Source organism: Eutrigla gurnardus (assembly GCF_963514095.1).
Source record: "Eutrigla gurnardus genome assembly, chromosome: 7".
NCBI classification, from domain to species: Eukaryota; Metazoa; Chordata; class Actinopteri; order Perciformes; family Triglidae; genus Eutrigla; species Eutrigla gurnardus.
This window is the reverse complement of record NC_139921.1, coordinates 13,914,851-13,938,998: the sequence shown is the minus strand read 5'-3', so window position 1 is coordinate 13,938,998 and position 24,148 is coordinate 13,914,851. Positions and strand designations below refer to the sequence as shown.

General features: G+C 41.3%; 1 protein-coding gene across 3 annotated transcripts in view; it reads left to right on the top strand.

Annotated features, from left to right (window-relative positions):
• ralgapa2 (Ral GTPase activating protein catalytic subunit alpha 2) overlaps positions 1–24,148 on the top strand; it is a 98,425-nt gene that overhangs the window by 19,684 nt on the left and 54,593 nt on the right. For 2 of the 3 annotated variants that reach the window (XM_084014022.1, XM_084014021.1), the window contains exons 4-19: positions 5,106–5,163; positions 6,699–6,742; positions 6,865–7,045; positions 7,229–7,344; positions 9,554–9,692; positions 10,255–10,463; positions 11,084–11,323; positions 11,585–11,767; positions 12,225–12,359; positions 12,508–12,656; positions 12,754–12,865; positions 13,541–13,778; positions 15,614–15,793; positions 20,223–20,345; positions 23,475–23,563; positions 23,651–23,741. In XM_084014022.1, the coding sequence (XP_083870148.1) occupies positions 5,106–5,163; positions 6,699–6,742; positions 6,865–7,045; positions 7,229–7,344; positions 9,554–9,692; positions 10,255–10,463; positions 11,084–11,323; positions 11,585–11,767; positions 12,225–12,359; positions 12,508–12,656; positions 12,754–12,865; positions 13,541–13,778; positions 15,614–15,793; positions 20,223–20,345; positions 23,475–23,563; positions 23,651–23,741 (2,287 nt within the window). Of the gene's footprint in view, positions 1–5,105; positions 5,164–6,698; positions 6,743–6,864; positions 7,046–7,228; positions 7,345–9,553; positions 9,693–10,254; positions 10,464–11,083; positions 11,324–11,584; positions 11,768–12,224; positions 12,360–12,507; positions 12,657–12,753; positions 12,866–13,540; positions 13,779–15,613; positions 15,794–19,277; positions 19,425–20,222; positions 20,346–23,474; positions 23,564–23,650; positions 23,742–24,148 lie in introns of all 3 variants that reach the window. The other variant, XM_084014020.1, reaches the window with a different exon arrangement.

Here is a 24,148-nt window from a genome sequence, read left to right as displayed (position 1 = left end):
TAAAGCAAGATTTTGCCATTTTCCAAAAAGAGCTGGGCAATAATTCAATATGATAATAAAATAAGGAATGCTGAGTACTTTTCAATTGTCCATAATTTTACTGTATAGTATACAAAATAGGCTTTTCATACAGGCTATTTATTAAATGAATGCTTGCTTTATCAGCAGTTGAAATAAGTATTTAACACATTACCATTTTTCTCAGTACATACACTATATTGCCAAAAGTACCCACTCACCCATCCAAATAATTGAAATGTAGTTGTTCCAATCACTTCCATGGCCACAGGTGTAAAAGCAAGCACCTAGACATGCAGACTGTTTCTACAAATATTTGTGAAAGAATGGGTCGCTCTCAGGATCTCAGTGAATTCCAGCGTGGTACTGTGATAGGATGCCACCTGTGCAACAAGTCCAGTTGTGAAATTTCCTCGCTCCTAAATATCCACAGTCAACTGTTAGTGGGATTCTAACAAAGTGGAAGTGATTGGGGAACAATAGCAACTCAGCCCAGAAGTGGTAGGCCAAGTAAAATGACGGAGCGGGGTCAAGGATGCTGAGGCGCATAGTGCTCAGAGGTCGCCAACTTTCAGTCGCTACAGACCTCCAAACTTCATGTGGCCTTCAGATTAGATCAAGAACAGTGGGTAGAGAGCTTCATGGAATGAGTTTCCATGGCCGAGCAGCTGCATCCAAGCCATACATCAGCAACTGCAATGCAAAGCGTCGGATGCAGTGGTGTAAAGCACTCCAAAACTGGACTCTAGAGCAGTTCTCTGGAGTGACGAATCACGCTTCTCTATCTGGCAATCTGGATTATGGTGTGGGATTGATTTTCAGGAGCTGGGCTTGGCCCCTTGGTTCCAGTGAAACTCTGAATGCTTCAGCATACCAAGAGATGTTGGACAATTCCATGCTCCCAACTTTGTGGGAACAGTTTGGGTGATGGCCCCTTCTTGTTCCAACATGACTGTGCACCAGTGTACAAAGCAAGGTCCAAGTACCTGCTAATTCCAGGTCTTTTTGAAGCTCTCCACAAGTGGTCCTCGGCTCTTGGACAACACTTCTGATTATTCTTTTCACTCCTCTGTCAGAAATCTTGCGAGGAGCACCTGATCGAGGCAAATTTATGGTGAAATGATTGTCTTTCCACTTCCGTATTAGTGCTCACTGGAACATTCAGAAGCTAAGAAATGCACCTGGAACCAATGCCATCATTATGTCTTGCAAGAATTAGGTTGCGAAGGTCTTGAGACAGCTCTTTGCTTTTAACCATCATGAGATGTCTTGTGTGACACCTTGGCAATGACACCTTTGGGTAGGCCATCAGTTGGGACTGAACCAGCTTTTTAATTACTCATAGATTTCAATTGTTGTCTTGGCTTTCCATGCCTCTTTGCACCTCCTTTTCTTCATTTGTTCAATAATTTTTCCCTATGGCATTTCACATTAATACACATAACTTAATTTCTGAACTTATTTTTTTTTTTCAGTTTCTTTGCATGTATGGATTACTTGGGTTCTTGAATTAAATGTCCTGTCAGTAGCACCTTTGGAAATATATGTACTGAGAAAAATGGTGACGTGTTCAATACTTATTTCACCCGCTATATCGTTATAGAGATTGAAATTACCTGTATAGGATTTATTACCTATGTTAGGATAGAAGATTTTGGCCGTATTACCCAGCCATATAACTTTACATTCACAAATGGGGACCAAGAAAGCATGAGCTGTATTATTATCCACCTGCCATAATTCACGTCAAGAAGACGATTGATTGTGACTCACATTCATTTAAATGCAACACTGAAATGCACCAATCCCTCTGTATGTATGTAAATGGTCAGTAATTAGTAACAAGGTAATTAATAACTCAATGTCAACCTGTGTCATGAAGACCGGTCAACTATCTTTTTTTCTATCTTGTGTAATGGCTTCATATTCCTTTTCATCTTGGGTTGAATCACTGATCTCTCTTCTACATGTTGACTAACAATTTGTTGAAAAATGTACCCAGTGCCATTTAGCTAAGTGATGTATTTTGCTCCCAGTCTCCTCTTTATGCAATCATAGTTATGACTGACACTCCATGGGCAAGGAGGTTATTGGTTAATGCATAAATGCAAATTTACTAAGCACTCGGAGCAGGTTGAGTAAATGAATCTTAATGAGACTTTGCTTTACTCTGTGCCTATTTGATTGCCCTTTTAAACCTTCTGCTTCACATTTGGTAGGTGACTATTTTTATCACATTGAAGAGCACTAAATTTCTTTATTTTTATAATTGTGCAACATTGTTGACATGTCAGCTCCCTTTTTCCAAAACTGTTCCAATCTTGAAAACAATTTGAAAATGGTCCGAGAAGAAACCTGCTGCAGCTTGACTTTCACATCAAGCAAAGAAGGGAACTGATGGCTGTGCTAACTGGCCATTGGAGGATGAGGAGCAGTTTGTTTGCACTCTGCTGCTGCCACCTGCTGGCACCAGGGGATAATGAGGATGTCTAAGTAATTTTGCTCATAGTTCATTTTGGTGTCCTTTGGTAAAATATTGTAAAATAAAACTCAATCTCAGTATGTTTTAAGGTCATGTGAGATACATTGTCAGCTGAATTTTACTGACATTAACCAACAAACTGGAGGGGCATGCTTCATTTGGTTAGCATGTTTATAAGCAGTTTGGCTTGGTCTACAGTGCTTACCCTGTAAATAATTTTGAATAAAGCAGGTGTGTAACTGGTGTCTTTCCTCGCATCGTACTTGAGGCCTACAAGTGATTTTTACCATCAGGGTCTCTTACAGCAAAGTAAATGTAATACGTCTTAATTCCCTGCACTATATACTGTGTTTTACAATCTTGCTTGGCTTTTTATAAGTGTTGTAATGTGATTGGCACACTGTTCCTTCTCTGATTACTGCGCATATATCTTATGTTATCAGACTTGCTGAATGTTAGTTCTTTGTGTCTTTCAGGAGATTTCATTGTCTTCAGATGATATAATCCTGAGTTGTATCAAAAGCCTAAACAATATGTAAATTACATTTCTCCTAAGTACCACACGTCTGCCTTCAAAAAGCCCTCCTAGACGACCTCTTGGAGGCGTGTATTCTGTGCCATGTTCAGGCCCTGCGACTGGAAACCTAAGTGCGGATCATGTAAATGTATTAAGGCTGTAGTGGTACCACAGTAATGCCCCCATCTTTATGCTGGAGTATGGTTGCAGATTAGAGTAACTCCGCCAACCTTCAGTCCGGCAGACTCTCCATTCGCCTGATATCAGCCAGTAAATTCCTCATTGTTGCAGCCACCATTCCAGCTCTGCAGGGAGTCTTTTTTTGAGCTAGCTTCTCCATCTCATTCCCACTCCCCCATCCTGGTGCTCTGCGAGGAGAGAGAAAGACAAAGACCGTGTTATTGTGTCTGCTCGCGCACGCACACAGGGAGAGGCTTAAGGAGGATACCCTGCTGTGTTACCGCCTAGCATAATGTGTCTGCTGCCCCAAGGAGACAGAGTCCAGTACGAAGCCTGTACAGAGATGTAGTAATCCCATGCGGGATCAATAGCAAGGTGCAGCCGCGCGCCTATATACGCATACCATCACATCTGTGGATCAGAGGGAGATGGAACACCACAGATAGTCATCCAGAGCCCCCTTTAAGCGATGTATGTCTTTCAACATCCCGCTGTCACTGAAAATGACAGGCATTTAGTCTCAGAGGACAAGAAGGGAAAGTTAAAGATGGAGGATGACAAGGGAAGAAGGATGTTGTTGACAAACTGAGAAACTCTAAACCTGATAACTTCTGGACCACCACTTAGCATAATGTAGCATAGCACACAGAAAACAGTTATCATCTACCATTTTTCAGAGCCATTCTATTGTGGTAATATGTCTAAATTAATTAATTAATTAATTGTCTAAATTAACAGTAGAAACAACCAAATGAATGCTTACTTTGTATTAAGAAATGTATTATCAACTACAAAAGATTGTATTCACTCAATGCTATCAACTTCAGTTTCATTGATTAAAATAATTTTATCAACATTATTGTATCAACAAAGATCAAAAATCTCTGAGATTATAAAAGCTGTCACTTGAAATGTTCATTTATCTCACATGCCATAAATCTATGCTCTATCTCGTATAGCCTTTCATCTTTCTTTTTGTATTTTTTGTATTCCTCACTCAGACCCTGCTGTAGCACGTTGCATCTGTGATTGGAGAGGACTTCATCTTTGTCGCTCTTTGATGCACATTTTTTATTCATTCTCCGTATCCCTTTCTTGCCTGTGTTTCTCACTCTCCAGGGCAGATGAGCTTTTTATCATGCTGGCAAAGTTGGTTGTCTGGTTGAGTGGGTCAGAGCTGCATACATAAAGCAGCAAAGGACAGACTTGACCCCTACATTGCAATCATGAAATCTTATCGGGTCAGTGATTAGGATTTGATGAAAATGAGCCATTGGCAGTATCAGTTGCTCACACTGCGCGCGCACACACACACACCTGCCCCCCCCCCCTTCTCCGGAGGGACCCAGTTAACCTGTTGTTTCATCCAAGTATAATGATAGGCTGCTGAAAGGTTAGGGTGCTCTAATTGAGTTGTAAAGCTGTTGTTGGTGAGGTGATGACATTTCTCAGTGCTGTCCTGTGTCACAGGGATCTGCAGACCTGCTAGGCCAAGTTGATGGGAAAAGGGCAAGCACACTGCATTCCTTAAGTGTATACTGCTTTGGCAAAACGGTGCCGCTAGGGCTGTTACAATACATTTTTGATTCATAGATTCATTTTTTGGTCTATGAAATGTCAGCAAATAGTAAAAATTGTTCAGAAAACCAGAAAAAATATTTTAATTTTAGAGCCTGGAACCAGTGTGTTTTTTTTTTTTTGTGCATCAAATGAATCATTTCTGTTGATGGACTACTTGAATAATCAACTTATTGTTTAAGCTCTAAAAGAAAATGTGCTATTTGAAATAAAGCCTGGAGTTGGTCAGCACTTAAGGAAAAAGCCCCTACTGTACTATAGTACTGAAGTATGCTTGACTTAAATAACTACTTAATAAACCTAATCATAATTGTTTCTGTTTCTAATCAGAAAATTCTACAACATCTTCCTGAGAAAATCTACAACCGATGGCAGTTTCACAGTATAGGTATGTATTTTTTCCACCATATGAAATACTGCACTGCTTTAAATGCCTTTTCAAAATGAAAGTTTTTCTCTGCTTCCACTTGACAGGTGTATACTGTGTATGCATCTTTCCTCCGTATGCTTCTGTAACCTCTAAGATAAACTTGAGGACAAAAAATGGTCACCAGAACCATGCCTAAGTCTTTCATAATGAAGAGAAAATAATTAGTCTTAGAAGGGGATGGAAATGGGAAATGCAAATGAGCACTTCATTTGAAATGCAAATAAGTAATTGAATTATGCTGCCATGATTTCAGTCCCACACAAAAAAAGGAAAACCTCCTTGCAAGAAGCGATAACCCCAATTATAACCATTGTTTGTCAGCTGTTGGCAGCTAAACAGTCTAGTACTAGATCAATGTTGTAGATTGGCCCTCCCCTTAGGCTTACAATTGCAAATATCAAGACTCATGTGGGGTTTGATGCCCCCCGACAAATCCACTACTTTGTCAGTCATTGGACAACAAATCATCATAAGCTTAAGGCTGCCTCTTGGCGTTTTCTTGAACTCACATAGAATGTTCTTTGGCGCTCATCAGTTCATGTGTCACTGGTCAAGATGCTGCGCTTTCGCTATGTACTTCTATTTTGAAGAATGCGTGGTGGTGGCAGGATAGCTTCTCACCATACCTGAGTTGTAATTGAATTTCTTTCACATATTTTTTGAAAACATTCTACAGCCTGTAGCATTGCTGAAAGCATTTCACCATGCTGGAAGAAATGCCCTGTGGAGGGTCAGGAAGCTCAGGAATGACATTAATGATGTGTAGTGGTTTTGTCCTTTTTAGCTGAAGATTGCAAGGTCACAGGCATTTGACACAAACCATTAGAAGCTGAAGAAAATCCTCACGTCTTTTATCATCCTCTGCCTGCTAACTTTAATACATTCTCTTCTGAGCCCAAGACCTATTGAAAGGATCTGTTTATGAGTGCAACATAGACATGTTATTGATTGAACCTGATGAGAGGAAAACAATAAAAGCACCAGACAAACACACTCACAAACCCGCACACATGCGAACACATCGGCTTTGCTATACTTTCAAAATAACTCTGCCACTTCTTCAGGGCTTCCACTTAAATGTGTCTGGGTCAAAACACTCAGTTTGTCAAGACGGGTGCAGATAGCTTTTACCCTGACATAATCCCAATTTTATGCTTAATTTTACAATCAAACATCCTATAAGACATAATAATGTCTGCATGCGGTCCAAGCAGGTTCTAAGTCACACACATACAGACTTCTTCTGCTCAAGGTATATAGCAATCAGAGCAATGTCTCATCTGATTACAGCGGAACCAGATTGCCTTCATGAATCCATGTAGCTGCAGACTGGTGTTAATTTTCTGCAGGAAAAAGAGCCTTGCCAGTCTACCCTGCAGTTTGTCAGGACCAGCCATCAAGGTCAATTTGCCTCAATGGAGATGACAAGTAGGTCCCCCCTACTTGTTGTGTAGCAGAATACTGTTTAATAATTGGATTTTTCTTAATTCCAGGTTCTATTCTGAAAAAGCTTTTACACACTGGAAATTCATTCAAGGTAAGTATTGTTTTCATTGCCACAAGGGATGAAAAAAAATCTAAATTTTTCAGCCACATGACGCACTACGACACTACTCTTTTTGTGTATCAGGTCTTATGTCCCACTCTCCTCCTGTCTAGATCCGCTGTGAGGGGATCCGTCTCTTCCTGCTGTGGCTGCAGGCCCTGAGGGACAACTGTGCTGAGGAGCAGTTCCTTATCTTTGCCTGTCTGGTGCCAGGATTCCCTGCTGTGCCCTCCTCCAGAGGGCCCTGCACCCTTGACACCATCATTTATAACCCCTTCTCAAACCCCCCTGATGGTGAATATGAATGTTACAATGTGTGTGGTGAATATATAATGATGGAGATTCTGAGCCATTATAAAGCCTGCAGTCATGTAAAACATACTAAAATTATATTGGATTGTCTAGATCTTTTTTTGAGCAGGCAGCTCTCGCGTTCCTACACTTAACTCAGCTCTTTGCATCTGTCAATCTGAGCAGCCAAGGTGGTGCCTGAGGAGATTACCCCACTAGTTCCGGCTGTGGTTGGAGAAAAGGTTGCAGATGACCAGACTTGTTACATCCTCGACACCCTGCTCAAGTACATGGTCATCCAGGTAATAACTAATTATGCTCCGAAAAGACTGCTCAACTTTTTTTTTGCCAGATTATTGTCTACATTGTGTGACATACATGTAAGACATGAAAATGTTTGTTGGCCATGATTATAACGTATAGTGGGTATATTGTCAGGTATAGTCACAATGCATATAAGGCGTATATGACCCTGATTTATCTTTTTTGTCAAAATGATTTATTGGTTTTGGCAGTTTTATTTAATCCATCCATTTAAAAGAGTACCCTGGTTCGAGGGATCTCCCAAAGCAAGGGAAGCAAGCAAGTCAGTACTTAAAAAGCCAGTACAAAAAAGAATCTGAACCAACAGTAGTAATCATGACAAAAATACATCACCTGCATATGGAGAATGTTCCAACACTTTGTATATTTCAGTTACTCTCACTTCAATCACTCTGAGGATTTCAATTCCGGTACTAACAGCGGTCAGGGTACCGTTGACTATGATGTGGAGGTTTGTGAGCCCCTCCAAGGACATGTCTCCCCTGACCATCATTTACCCACCACCAAACCGGTCATGCTAAATGATGTTACAGACAGCATAACGCTCACCACGGTGTCTCCAGACGCTTTCATTCTTGTCACATGTGCTCAGTGTGAATCTGCTCTCATCTGCGAAGAGAAGGGGGGGCCTAATGGCAGACCTGAAAATTCTTGTATTCTCTGGAAAATTCCAATGGAGCTGCACAGTGCTGGGCTGTGAGCACAGGTGTCACTAGAGGACATCGGGCCCCCATGCCACAGTCATGGAGTCTGTTTATGCTTAACCTTTGCCACAATATCTGGAGTTGCCTTTATAAAACAATACATAATTCACTGCATTTCTGTTCATATGGTAATTGTTGTCATCCCTAACCTCTGCCATTACATACAATGAAATAATAAATGGTTAGAAAAAAGCAACAGCAATTAAATACAATACACAATAACATTGTAAATAATTTATACAGTTTAATTAGTTTCAAAAAATGTTTTCGGGAGACCAGGCCCCCCTCCTGGAGCTAGACCTGGGAGAGCAGCTCCCTAGCGAGTGCCTGGAGGCTGAGGGACGTCAGAAGACTTGGGGGAAGTCTCAAGCATATCCCTTGCAGAGTTCACCCGTGGTAGTCAAAAAGCTCCTTGGTGGCAAGGCGCCAATGGTGGATGAGATTTCTCCTGAGTTGCTGAGGGCTCTGGACATCATTGGGGTATCTTGGTTGGCATGCCAAACAGGGTTTGGGGACTGTGCCTGTCGAGTGGTTCCTAGAAGAATCTGCCTTGTTCATGAGAAAAATGGGATAGACAGGAAGCTTGGTGCGGCAGCAGCAATGATGCAGTAATTGTACTGGACCGGTGAAGAAGGAGCTGAGTCGGAAGGCAAAGCTCTTGATTTACTAGTCCATCTCCATTCCAACCCTCACCTATGGTCATGAGCTTTGGGTAGTGACTGAGGGAATGAGGTCACAGGTAGAAGCAGCTGAAATGAGCTTCCACCCTATGAAGGTAGGGCTCGGTTTTAGAGATAGGGTGAAGAGCTCACACATCTGGAGGGAGCTTGGAGTAGAGCCGTTGCTCCTTCACATTGAAAGGACCCATTTAAGGTGATACGGGCATCCAATCAGGATGCCTCCTGTTAGAGGTGTTCCAGGCATGTCCAACTGGGAAGCATCCCCTGGGTAGACCCAGAAAATACTGGAGGGATTATATAGCCCATCTAGCCTGGGAACGCCTCAGGGTCCCCCAGAAGGAGCTGGAAAGCGTTGCTGGGGAGAGGGACGTCTGGAATGCCCTCCTAAGCCTACGGCCACCACAACCCGGACCCGGATAAGTGGAGGACAATGGATAGATGGATGGATGTTTTCCTGGAGAGGGGGGTAGATTTAGTCTCCCCTCAATGTTCACTTCATGGCTACAGCCTTGACTTGAGTATTTTGTAAACCCTGTCTTTTACAACAGTAAAGCAAAACATTAAACATAATATAAATTGTTAAATGTGTAAAGTTGGTTGTTCTGTTAATCTTGTGTGAACTTAGCCCAAACCATTTTCCCTTGTGTGTACTGCATAGAAATTGAGTCATGTATTTCAATGGTGTCAGAGGGACCTTCAAAGTATTGTGTTGCAAACAATATGCTGTCACTTTTTAAGTAATGCTGGAACCATCTCCTCTCACTGTAGCCTGACCTTGTCTGCCTTTGTGCTCTGTTTGCCAGGCATCCAGTTTAGAATGGAGGAACAAAGAGAACCAGGACACAGGCTTCAGATTTCTCTTCAGCCTGTTCAAGAAGTACTACCTTCCACATCTATTCCCCTCCTTCACCAAGCTTACAAACCTCTACAAGCCTTTATTAGGTAAACTGACATACAGTGTGTATATGTATTGTTTTAAAACGCAAATTTGAACCCCTCGGCTCCTTGAATTCAAGTACTGAGGGGAAGCATTTCAGATAATGATTAAATTGTGGGTCAAAAATGCAGTAACTATGTCATTGAACTACTCAAACAAATAGTTTTTGTTTACAGAGAGAATGTGTATTTATGTATTTATGAATTATGTAATTATGTATGATGTATTTTGTGTTGTGTTGAAACAGATTCTAAAACAGAAAGATAATTGAGCAATAAAGTAACCTGCACATTATTCAGGTCTGGATGTATATCAATTTTATTATATTACTATAATAAATAATATTCAGCTTGTTTGGATCTAGAGGCTTTATGGTTGACTGAACACATTTTTAGCCAGCTGGAAACTAGAAAAACCTTCACAGCTAGACATCGAGAGTTGACGTTTAATCTCTCTCTCTTTGTCTTTTTTTCTCGCTGTTCTCCTGTTGTCCTTTTTTTTTTTTTTTTTTTAAACCTTCCTTTGTCACCATCATTCACTCTTCATCCCACTTTATTTCTCAATTAGACCTCCCCCACCACAGACCGAAACCCCTGTATGTGCCAGTAACGCGGAACAATGAGAGCACTTTCTGCACCAGGGACCAGTACCTGGCACCCCGTGTGGCCTTCATCACCTGGCTGGTCACCTTCTTCCTGGAGAAGAAGTATGGCAGCAGTGCTGCTGCGGCGCAGAGCGCCAAGAATGGCACTGAGGTCATTCCAAAACTCATCCAGGTGAGCACGAGAGTACCATTGTGTTGATTTCTCATACTGTCACTGAGGATGAAGGAGGCACGTTGTTATGGAGGTATTGTTGCAACAAAACCTCTGAGCTCTTTCTCTATTAAGACACCTGGGCTAAAAAAAAAAATATCTGAGAAAAAAATCACACCATTAATTGTAATGTCACAGAGAAAGTGAGTCAGGAGTAAGCTTGTAGAAATATTATGTTCTCTTGCAAACCCCTTAAAATACTACATAGTACATGTCAACTTGTGAAATTGACTCACTGTTCTTTTGTAAATGTACAGTATGTTATGACAGAGGCAAACCTCTAGAATACTTGTTCACAAAAGTATTAAATGAATATAGTGGGGTTTATATAGTACAATAGACCTTTTTCTTATGCTTTTCATGTTAGTAAATTGTCAGTAATCATGGGGAGACAATGAGGGGAATTAAATGTAAAATTAATATTATTATGATTGCATTGAGGTCAGAATCATTGCAGTAACTCATTCCCCATAGAAATGACCCTAAAACACACACTTCTACACTATGAGACTCTAGGGTCCAATTATTAAACTGTGAAGAAGCAGCCCTGCAGCATATTTCTGTGTCTCTGTGGTGTCCAGACTGTCACTGCAGGCAGTAGCAGCCAGGAGAAGGATAAGACATCAGATGGGGATACGAACGGGCCAGCGGGGGAGCCTGAAAAGAGCCACTCCAACAGCAGCACGCTGTCTGATCGACGGCACAGCGATTCCAGTTTGTGTAGCATTGAAGAGGAGCACCGCCATGTCTATGACATGGTACATGCCATCCTGCTGTCCACCAGAGACAATGTGAATTTTGTCAACGAGGTCTTCCACCAGGTACAGCTGGACCACAAAGCAATATGTCCTTATTTGATGTTGTTAAAATGAATTACATTGCAGGTATTGCATAGTTTTCATTTGGGGTCAAGATTAAATGCAGACTGGATGGTGACACTCTGATAACATGTACTCTGTTGCCCTCTGCTGGCAGTGTGCTAACACAACTTAAAGATACCTCCTATTACTAGGCTACCTTTTTTAAAACCATTCATAAGACTGTAATAGTTCAAATTAAAAGCCTACGTTGTCCCTCCTAAGGCCTTCCTGCTGCCGTCTTGTGAGGCATCAGCAACCAGGAAGGTGATCAAAGTGTACAGGAAGTGGATACTGCAGGACAAGCCTGGCTTCATGACGGAGCCTGAGACAACTACACAAGAAGATGAGGTGGATGACCGCTCCGAACAGATACTCAGCACAGAGAATAACAGCATGCACGTACAGGTAAAACTCTTGATATAGACAGACTTATTTTAAATGTATTCAATTATTAAAATGTGTGTAATTCTAACTCTGATATGACATACTCACCTATATACGGTGGTTGGTAGAGTACTTGAAATCTTAACTCAAGTAAAAGTACAATTACTGTCATAAAATGCTCAAGTAGAAGTAAAAATTGCCATTTGACCAAGTCTTTGGGGCAGTCTCAAGTGTTTGGTCTAGAAGAGTCTTAAGTTCATTTCTGGCATAATAAGGGTTACATGTGCTGTGCATCACGTTTATTTCTAGCAACTGTACTTTGATTAGATTCAAAACAGTATAGATAAACAAGCTATGACCATAGGATATTTAGCCATATCATATGCTAGCTCTTTTCTGTCTTTTCTGTCAGTATAGTATCTGTCTTAATATCTTAGCTTATGTCTACTCACATATTGCCTGTGTTTTCATCTACCAGATGGTAGAGAGTCATGGCCACAGGCGTTCGTCCAGCTGGGGGAGGACTTACTCGTTCAGCAGCGCCATCAACCGGGGCTTTCTTACTGAGGGGCAGAACAGGGATGTCAAGGCTGGTATCCAGCCCACACTACAGGTCTGTATCTATATTCAGTGTGATTTTATCCTGAAATCATAGGAGTTGATTAATTAGAATCAGAAATACTTAATGTATGCAGTTTGTCTTACTTACTTTGTGTCTGTGTCTTGCTGTTTGATCAACCTTCATGCATCTACGTGCGTAGGTGTTCTTGACCAATTCATCCAACGTTTTCCTGCTGGAGCCATGCCAGGATGTAGCTAAACTCCTGGATAACCAGGTTGAGGTGTGCAAGGGTGTTCTCAGCATCTACCGGCACATGATCATGGAACACACGATGAATACACAGACATGGTCAGTGAGAAGTTCATTTACACATTCATTCGTGACACTTGAAGCTGATTTGTATTTGGGGTTGATGCTCCTGTGATTTATGCTCTGTGTTCTACAGGGAGCAGATGCTGCAGGTACTACTGAGGATCACAGAGGCAGTGATGAAAAGGCCACAGGAAAACCAAAGAAAAGACAACTTTGCTGAAAGTTTAGCATCTATACTTTTTAGGGTATGTCTACAAGTGCTTAATTTTACATCAACTCATGTACAGGGTTTTTTATTCATATCTGGAAAAAACAAGGAGTGATGTATTACATATGTGTTATGATGTAATCATATGTCCTCTCAGTACTTTGTAAATGGCCTCATTTATATAGAGCTTTTGTCCAAAGCGCTTTACAGTAATGACTGACATTCACCCATTCATGCACACATTCACACACCGACGGCGGCGTCAACCACGCAGGGCGACAGCCAGCTCATCAGGAGCAATTGGGGTGAGGTGTCTTGCTCAGGGACACCAGGCACTCAGCTAGGAGGAGCCGGGGATCGAACCGGCAATCTTGCGGTTACCAGCCAACCCGCTCTACCTCCTGAGCTAAACCTCCCCTAAACTTTGTCACTATAGTACACTGTAATTACAGAACATTGAATGTACATTATTCTGTGGATTTTCCTTTATGAGAAGCCACCATGGCTTGTTGTTCAGGAATCAATTTATACTGGATGTGGGAGTGTGTCATGGATGGATTGGTTGTTGACAAAAAGCCAAAGAGACACTATACCAAATTAGATGTATCCGTTTAGGATTTCAGCTGTCACATCTTATCAGGGGCTGGAAATCAGAGCTGCAACCCTGTCTGTCAATGCTAATTCATCTTTCCTCATCTCTTCTCACATTCAGACCATCATTGTGGCGTGGGTGCGAGCCAACCTGTGCGTATTTATCTCCCGAGAGCTATGGGACGAGCTGCTGGCAGTGCTGTCCTCTCTTACCTGCTGGGAGGAGCTGGTGATAGAGTGGGCCAGCATCATGGACTCGCTGACGGCTGTGCTGGCACGCTCCGTTTATGGCCTGGACATGGCCAACCTGCCTCTGGACAAACTCAGTGAACAGAAGGAGAAGAAACAGAGAGGACGTGGTGAGGGGAGAATTGTTGTTTGTTTGTGTTTATTTCTTTCACTTTGACATGAAAAGTCTATTTCTGTTGATTAATCAATTTTCAAAAAAAAAAATCCAACAAAATCCAAAGGGGAATGAATATTGACATTGGCATTCGGGCTAAAGTAACATTTGTGAAAGTTTGAATTGTCTAAGTTGACATACATTGCATTAAGCCTCACTTTAGTGTCAAACATTTTCTGAATTGATATTAAACAAATACTTTGTACATCATAATCCCTTGCTTAAAGGGATATAGCCTTTTAAAGAACTGTTAAGAGTTGACAATTTGTCATTTTATTGAATAAATGATTTATCCAATCACCAGAAGAAGAACAGGTTGATAAGTGATGAATTGATTCAATCTGGCACAAAAAAAAAACAGAACATAATTTCTCCAGCTTTTTTAGTGTGATACGTGATTTTTGTCCCATTGTACATTGGATACCTTTTTAAGTTTTTGAAAGAGAAAGAAACCACAACATATCTTTGCTGATAAATTAAGAGCGAACATTTTTAAACAAGTGTAGCTGTTCAGCAAGGATACCTTAAGTACAACAGTGCTATGATCAAAGTGCTGAGGTAAGAACATAGAATAATGGGAGGGAGTTGCTATGCAGAGTTTAGGTGAGTCAGAAGACGGTAAGTGACTAGAGGTGTGCATCTTCACTGCCCCCATGATTCGATTCGATTACGATTCACCAGTCTACGATGCGATTCGATTCGATTCTACGATGCATCTTGATGCATCTTCTTGATGCATCTCGATGCATTTCATCCTCAATTTTCTATATTACCACACATGGCTTTTTCATCAATTAAAACAAACAGTCAGATAAATATGAACTCTTTATTTAGAAAGCTGCTTTTAAATTCAGATGTTAACAAATTTCACATGTTTTGTTACATTAAGTTGTAAAGAAAAATATAATTATAGGCCAAGCCTACCAACGTGTTTTAATTTTAATTCCTCATTCACGTTAATGACGACGCTATAAAGCCGTAAGTCCTTCACTATAAGCTCCTACACACCGAGGTATCCTCTGGGCTCTCTCGGACTTGGATGGCTTTCTCACGGACTCGTCGATCTTTGGCTGTGCTGGTTCAGTAGTTTTCTTTCCGTTGTGACCAGAGGCTAACATTAGCTCAGCGTGCCACGGGCTAATGTGGTTTCTCATATTAGCGGTGTTACCGAAGTATTTGATTTTAGCGTGGCAAGTATTACAAATAGCATGGGTCTTGTCCAGTTGTCGTTGCGTCCCAGCAACTTCATGAAATGCGAAATGTTCCCAGATATCCGCTTTTAAATTGTGTGGATTTTTTTTTTTTATCGCGCATCGGCTACCGCTACTGCGTTCCTCCATGTTATGATGGTGGCTTTACGGTGTTCGCTCGCTTGTCCGTCCTTCACCCACAATGCAACTTGAACTTTACAACTTTATTGTCCAGCAGAAACGGGAAACGCAATAAAAATCGATTATGTGACGTTACTGCATCGATTCAGAATCGTCCCATTAAGCATCTCGATGCATCTTTGAATCGATTATTTTCTGCACCCCTACAAGTGACTCTGCTGTCCTGACATCAACTGGGAGTATTCAGATAGTACACACACTACCTGCAAGTTTAAGGAACTGGACAAACGCTGGTTGATGTTGACAGCCACTACAGCAATGAATAGGGTGTCATATAGTCTAAAATACCATTATCACTATTATCCTTTAAGACACGCTGTATTGCTGAAAGTGACAGTATTGTCTTGTATGCCAATAGAGGAACCTCAGATCTTAGCAAGTGTTTTTCTCTGAATGTCAGGTGTAATCCAGGACTCGCAGAAGGCAGCGGCAGTAGCGCGTTCCTTCTCATTGAGTTGGAGGAACCATGGGGAGCAGGGCAGGCCAGGAGTTCAGGAGCCCATGAGGATTCGCTCCGCCACCACGTCGGGAGCTCCTGGTGTAGAGAAAGCTCGTAACAACGTCCGACAGAAGGCCTCAGGTATGTACTTGTTATGTTAGTAAGAGCATTGTTGTTGTATCAGCTGTATATTACAATACATTCACAGCAGGTACAAATCAAATACAAAGCGTTTATAACACCCTCCTTAGGCATCTACGATTGTATATCCATGCTGTATTAATTCTCTGGCGTTGTGTGGGCCAACGCAGTACTACTGGAGCACAGAGGCTGACCACAGGTTTTATCAGACTTATTGACTGCGTGTGAAAGCCCTCAGATAGCTCCATGTATACGCACGCCCAGGTGTCTTTGAAAGGCCCAGCACCAAATACAAAGAGGCCAGCAGATGGCCCCCATTGTTCCCCCTCACGTCACTGGCCAATGTCAACATGTTTCCATGTCAGCTTGTTTGCAGGCATACAGCACAATCCCCATCCCGACAGCATGTCAAAGGCCAGCTTTGGACACTCATTGTCATTACCTAATTCATACACGGCAAACACCACTTATCTGATGGGAATGTGGCAGGCTAATTAGAAGTTGAGCTAGAAGGCAGCGGAATAGTAACTGCTGCAGTGCCTGTCATATTTGTCTTCATTTTGTGGAGACAGAATCTTAATGTGGAGGATAAAACTGGCCTTCAGCCTCCCCAATTACCACCAACGTACTAAAATGACAAGCTTGTTGAGCTGGGAGCAGATGTATTTGTGCCTGAAGGATGAAGTCTTAGAAGGTGTGTGTGTGTGTGTGTGTGTGTGTGTGTGTGTGTGTGTGTGTGTGTGTGTGTGTGTGTGTGTGTGTGTGTGTGTGTGTGTGTGTGTGTGTGTGTGTGTGTGTGTGTGTGTGTGTGTGTGTGTGTGTGTGTGTGTCCTGCATGTCCATGTACCTATTCTGTTTGTCTGTTTATTTGTGTGTGCATCCAAGCAAAGATGGACATTAAAAATGACCGCTTCAAATTCTCTTCCCTTTCTTTGGCCTAATTGGATTTCTCCCACCCTGATCTTCAAAGGCCCAACAGCCCTCCTCCCTACTCCTCAAGAGAGGGCCCACACATCAATTGCACGACAGTTTTTGATAGGTTCATTAAGAGTGTAATTAATGCTCATTAATATGCATAAATGGGAAGCAGTGGCGGCTGTAGCAGAGACGATGTATCTCTCTTACTGAAAGGCATAATTAAATGTGCTGAAAAGCAGAGAATAGAACCGTCCTCTTCCATTGCTCTCTTTGAGATTAAGCCTGAAGTGCTATCCAGACACAATGGCAATGCCTCAGCATTGACAACTGTCAAACCTTGGCTGTACTTCTGCATGCAAATGCAATTAATATTGTTTAGAGATTTTGTCTAGATAATAGAGAAAATGGCTGGATATTTCATTATGGTACTCATTAAAGGGATAATTCACTACCATATAAAAAATCCATATCTTTCCTCACACCCGTAGTATTTATCTAGATTGTTTTGGTGTGAGTTGAGTGTCGGAGATGTCGGCCATAGTCTGCCAATGGAACTTGATAGCACTCAGCTTATGGTGCTCGAAGTGTGTGTGTGTGTGTGTGTGTGTGTGTGTGTGTGTGTGTGTGTGTGTGTGTGTGTGTGTGTGTGTGTGTGTGTGTGTGTGTGTGTGTGTGTGTGTGTGTGTGTGTGTGTGTGTTTGTGTGTGTGTGTGTAATATTCAATTTTATTTATTTATTTATTGTCGTAGAAGAGTCAAAGTCCCAACATCCCAGGAGCAAGCGTTACAGTGTGATAGTGGCGAGAAAACATTTATCTATTAGTTGTAGATAAATGACAGAAGGCGTATATGCACTAGAATTTGAAGTCCTGACAAATAGATACCACTTTTTGAGAGATTTCAGTACTTGCTGATACCAACTACTGATATTCGTACTTAGTAGTACCATCACTGTTCTAAAAATAACTTTGAAAACATTCAACTTAGTGTTTTCCCAATGCAAACACAACAGAATTTTACATATATATAAATAATTAAACGTTTAACCGTGCTATCAGTTACACAGTTAAATTAAATATTGAAGATAAAACAGTTAAGAGACTCAGAAGAGCAGCCTGTCCCTTAAAAGGAGAAGTGTGCTGGTCCACCTTAAAGGTCAGCCACCTTAACTCTTTCTGCACCAGAGCAACCAGAGTTGATGCTAACTTCGGGACTAACCCCCATCCCTTCGACAAGCAAGACACCGGAGTTAAGCTTGTGTCTTCCCAGGGGTCTTGAGGAGTTATAGCATTTATTCACCAATAAAATAAGCAGAACACACACTGCACTGCTGTATTCAGGCTGTAATGTTAATGCTGACTTCATACTCACCATCATCACACATTCTCTCTATCTCTCTCTCTTTCTCTTTCTCTTCCAACTGGATACTAACATTACTTAAGGCTGTAATACATTGGTGGAAACCCTGACCGATTATATCAGGCAGACACACAGCTGACAACTTCACATTGATGTGGTGGACACTTACTAGTACTGTCTGTTTAGCTACATACTGCTTCTGCTGATTTCAATCTAAAGTTTGTTCATCAGATTATTTTTGCAGCTGGGCAGTTTATTAGTCTCAGTTGATGAGAGGTAAAAGTCAAGTTGCCTTAGTGGCATCAGTGCGCTTCTATGTTAGTAGTTTCATGTCCGTCGTAGTTTGTTGATTGTTACATCCTTTTTATACTCTTCCAATCCAGAGAGCCAATCGCGTTAATGCATTAAACAATGACTGCGTTAAATCCACAAATGAATGATCATGTGCTAATTTTGACAGGCCTAATATATACCAGAGGCCTGAGGGTTCTGCACAGTTTCTTAGCTGTTCCTAGGACTGTGCTCTTCTGGATAGAGATCTCAGATGTTTTTCCTCCAATCTGCTGGAGCCACTGTACCAGTTGAGGGGTTACAGGGGGTACTACTGATGCTTTTACGGTCCACATCTTTTCTAGCTCCTCTTTCAGCCATTGGTATTTTTTGAGCTTCTCGTGTTCCTTCTTCCTGATGTCGCTAGGGATTACTACATCGATCACTGCTGCTTTTGTTGTTTTACCATCTGCCATCTCCAGTTCAGTCTGGATTTATAACCTTTTTATTATTTGGGCAATTCATTTCCTGCATTTGGTGACATTTTATACATCAATTTGTGTAGTGGAAATGTATCGGTGAAATGTGAACCCACTGTCTTCAACTATGTGGCCTATTTTTTTATTATTGCTTTCATCATATTTTGTTTTATTTGGGGTATTTTAGTCTCAATCTTATTTTTAAATCTTTCTCAGGGCCACATTTCCATTTCTTTCTGGAATTTTCTCTCATTTTCATTTCAACACTGAATCGACATTAAGGTCAAACTAAGGTCAAAGGTTCTGCTGTGCTTTATTTACTCCACTTTCCTGATCAGGAATGTTTTTTTATTAATTGTAGTGCTCTCTACTTTGCTGTTATTGAATTCTGTCTCATTCCCTTTACCTCTATTCTTTTTCGACTGTCTTTCTTCTTCTACCACTTCTTTCTCTTGGAAGCTAAGCGAAGCCAGTCCATCAGCAACTGTGTTCATCTATACGAAGCTTTACCCACTGCTAAAAGCGTTCCTATGCTGCTCCACACTGTGAGCTCTTTCTTGCCTGGTATCTCTTCTGGTAACTCTGCTTGCTCTCACAGGCTCTCAGGTAAAGTGTTTTCTGGGAGCTATTTGTGTGTATAGTTGTGTGTTTGTGACCTCCGCCCTGCATCCATCTATCACTATACGTTATATGCTGTCAGTTTCTCTGTTTGTTGTGACTGTCTGGAGCAGAGAAGTTTATGTTTTAACAGGAATTTGAGGTGCTGTGTGTAGGATTTAGCGGCAGGTTGCAACAAACTGAAACTTCTCCCATGTGTCAAGTGTGAAGGAAAGCTATGGTAGCTGATGCAATTACATGAAAATGCAAATGGTTAGATAGATCTACATTACAAGGTAACAAAAAAACAGCAATTCTTATGTTTCAGGTAGATTGTATACTAAAGAGAACATACTTATTTATATTATATTCAATTTCTGCCAATACATCCCCTTAAATGCTACACACTGTTCCTTTAACACTGTTGTGTGCTAACTTGTTGAAACATGTAAAATGTAGAGCAGCATTACAATGAATGACTACAAGTCTATATCAAGAGTATAGGCCTTTGCACACTGAGTCCAATCTTTTGTTGGAAAATTTTGTAATACGAAACAAAATGGGGAAAAAAAAAACTATTACAAAAATGGACAGTGTGCAAAGGCATTATGTCTGCCTCACCACTGTATGTGTGCATGTCCTCATTTCTCTCCAACGTTCTCATGAATATGTCAAATCTTCATCTAAATTGGGTCTTCAAATCCCTAAAGATAACAAATCTCGGTGTTCACATTTGAAGGTGCTACTGTTTTTTGTTCTTGTGGCTCTGCTTTACTATCATGTGACTTATTTTGTCCTGTCTGTCAGATGTGGAGGAGGGTCAGCTGTCAGAATGTGGGGGAGAGGAGGAGCAGGGAGGCGGGGATAGCCCTCTGCCACGTAGCAGCAGCACCTCCGATATCACCCAACAACTGTCTGAAACTTTACCAGGTATATATAAAGACAAACTTAATTTTGATTTCCTGCATGTTTCGCATCTGATCTTGACTGAAATTTTGCAGCCCTGGCTTCTCATTGGGATTGCATTAAAATTTGATTTTACATGTAAGCATTAGATAACTTCATGAAAAGGGGGAATTTGTCAGTTTATTGTTGTTGTTTTGTTGAGTTGCCATTTTATTCATGATACAGCCTTCATGATTTAAAGCAGTCCAATCTAATAACCTACACCCAGGCTGGACTGGGACCAAAAATCGGCCCGGGCATTTTCGGCCGAGACCGGCCCACCAGGTATCGATGGAAAGACAATGAAGCCTATGAATGAAAACAAACTTTTTTGTGACAATGCTTGTACACTGTTGGGCACCGCCCCTCGGCTGTAATTGGTCCAGCCCAGAATCAATCATGACTAAGGGGCCGATCTACCAGTTTTGTGTACCAATAGCAGTGTTTCCCACAGGATTCTCTTGTGGGGGCGCTTGCGATCTTGTAGGGGGGTCCGGGGGCATGCGCCCCCCCCCCCCCCCCCCCCCCCCCCCGGGAGAACATTTTTAATAGATTTAATTTTAATGCATCAATTTGGTGAATTTTGAGAACCAAAATATGACATCAATTACTGACCAATTTCTTACAAACTGCTGGTACTAATACAAAATGTTGACATACTAAATGGGGTTGAGGAGTTTAAGCATTCAAGAAAAGATGAAAACAAAAATGACTAAAACACAGTGCTGAGCCTTCCAGGGTTCCCCAATTAGTTTTCACTTAGGGCCAAATTATGTCCAGGTTGCCAAGTCGAGGGCCAAATTGTCTGTTTTTTTTTTTATTGGACCACTAAACATTGTTTTATGTGCAAATGTTATTATTGTTGCTGCTATTATTAGAAGTATTATGATTGTAATGATTAGTACTACCAGTGGTAGTTGGTTGTAGTAGCAGATAGTAGTAGTAGTAGTCATAGCCTATGTTGAGGGACAGATAAAAAATACACTTGAAAGAAAATAAGTCCAATATCAACGATTTATTTATTTGAATGCCCCTGGAGAATATTTTGATCAACAACAATTGATTGTTGTTGATTAGCGGGCCGCTAATTGTGGATGGCTGCTTTATACTATTAGTTTATTATGACTATTATTATTATTAATATAAGTGGGTGACTATTCCTCAGCCTTCCTTGGTGTTTTGGTGTTGACATACGCGCACGCACTGTCAAACTCGCGCAGCTAAGGGGGGTCGGCGGGGGGGACGCCTTGCCATGGCGACGGGGGAAAACAGAACGTTGATGAACCAAACCAGCCGCGAGGATTTCCCCTTATAATAAGCGCTGCTGCCCTCCTGTTTAGGCCTATCATTAGAGCCGCTAGTTAAGTCCATTCAATGTGTGGGAAACACATCATGACTAATACCATTAATAACACTAGTACCATTAGTAAAAAATAAATAAATAAAAAAAAAGGCTCGGCCCAAAATCACCATCGGCCCTTCGGGCAAATGCCCGATATTGCCCGATGGCCAGTCAAGCCCTGCCTACACCAATATAAATGTTTCGTTTTTAGTCATTTGGTCAGATATCAGAGATGTGTAGGCCATAGTTTTGATATATATTGCTATATTGATGTGACATCTGATGTTTTATATATAATATAGTGCTGTCAATCGATTAAAAAAAATTAACTAATTAATTGCACAATTTGCCGTAATTAATCGCTTTCTTTCTTCTTAAGAATAAAGTATGTTATAATGGATATTTAAATGTAAAATGATGGAATGTATGTAGAATCAACACAAAGGAAGTATTTAAATTCAAATACTATTGTTAAATAGCAGCTTTTATAACTTTAAGCACAGATTCTCTCATGTGAACTACAGATTTCCAAAGAAACCATCAAGGCCATCAAAATTAACTGTCAGCTTGAAAAAGGCATATTTCTTATATGCACTAACAGAACATTTCAAAAAGGTCCACATTAGAACATGCAAATATGGAAAAAAGAACAAGGAAATATTCTGCTGTGAAGTCAGAATGATAAATCCTTTTCACTCCATAGAACAACAAGTCAGCTTAGTCCTCCTTTACATTCAGCCTGTTACTGAGACAGACCAGTCTGTTTACATTGTCAGAGGACAAAGCAGCACACGCCACATCTAGTGTTTCTCACGCAGACAAATTACCGGGATAATTAAAAAAAACTGCTCTGTGATCGCTCGCCATGATCCCCATATCCTTGTCTGATAGTTGACTTGCTTACGAAGCCTCTGCAGCCAACTTCAACTGGGCGAACCATAGCCTTCCTGGCATGTCGTTCAGTTCAGGCTGCCGCATACTGAAGGCGTTTGCATTCATAGGCCTCCTCCACATCATCCTCCCAGGGCAATAAGCTCTATAATGTAAACGGTGTGCGATGACGAGGACCAAAGCACTCGGCCTGGTCTGAGGTTGCCTCTGTGCAGAGGCTCTGTTCCAGTTCTGCCACTAGCCTCCATTCCTGCACTCCTCCCAGCTACCCTTTCTTACTGGTCTTACTGGTCTTACCATGCGGACCTTGGTTTGCTCCACATCTTCACAAACAAATTTGCTTATTTTTATTGATATGCTCCTGGACTTACACCGCTTGATCTGAAATGTATGCATTATCCACTCATTTTCGCAGAGACATTTCCACAATACATTTTCTATCTCACTCACCGCTGAATTTACAAAACAAAATACAAAATAAAAACTATACAATGCAATATAAACTGAGCTTTATAGTGTAAGCTTTATTGGTTATGATTGAAGGATCTATATTGCATTAAATGCTAATTTCAGATGTTATTTAAATTCAAATGTTCTGGCCATACACTCCCTTTGACTGTCACTAATATTGCACCCCAAATTTTAACTATAAGTAGGCGCCCAAGCCTCTGGAGAGGAACTTGGGAAATAAGGCATTTAGGGTTGATTCTCACAGTAAATGAGCCAGCATCAGTCTTGAAGACTAATTTTCTCTTGTCCTTGGCCAGATGTTTGGCAACCCATTTAACTCAAGGACATTACGGTTGCAAGTGTTAAAACCTTTTAAATGAATCTAATTTTAGTTTCTCCTCCTATTTATAATATCCTCCTCTCTGCTTCAGCCCAGAAGAGTAGAGAGTACTCTCCAACTTCCTGTGGCTCCGATAGCAGGACGTCTGAGGGGGGGAGAGAGAGCAGTGAGCCACCGGCGGTGAGAAGAACCATATTGTACTATAGTAATGTAAAAAGTAATGAAATGCAAGCATCTCTTCCTTAATATTTGTTTCCGTATTTCTAGATCCACATCCGGCGAAGCAGCAGTCCAGCTGAGACGGAATGCAATGCTGAGGAACCCACAAACTACACAAGACCCAAGCTCAGAGAGAAAAGTTAGCGATAACACCAGCAATTATTTCTTAAAATGATAAACATGGCCATTTCTGTCTAGTTGCATTTTAATTGATATGTTCCATATGAAGAATTACTGTTTTTTTTTATTCAAAATCTGTTTAATTCAGACATTGGGGTATCAAACAAATCCCACTCTTTGCATTAATAGTTTATTTCTTAGCCTCTACCTCCTGAGCTAAACCTGGGGGGTTTAGCTCAGGAGGTAGAGCGGGTTGGCTGGGATCTGCAAGATTGCTGGTTCGATCCCCGGCTCCGGAGTGCCTGGTGTCCCTGAGCAAGACACCTCAACCTTATTGCTCCTGGCGAGCTGGCTGTCGCCCTGCGTGGTTGACTCCGCCGTCGGTGTGTGAATGTGTGAATGAATGTGTGAATGTCAGTCATTGTT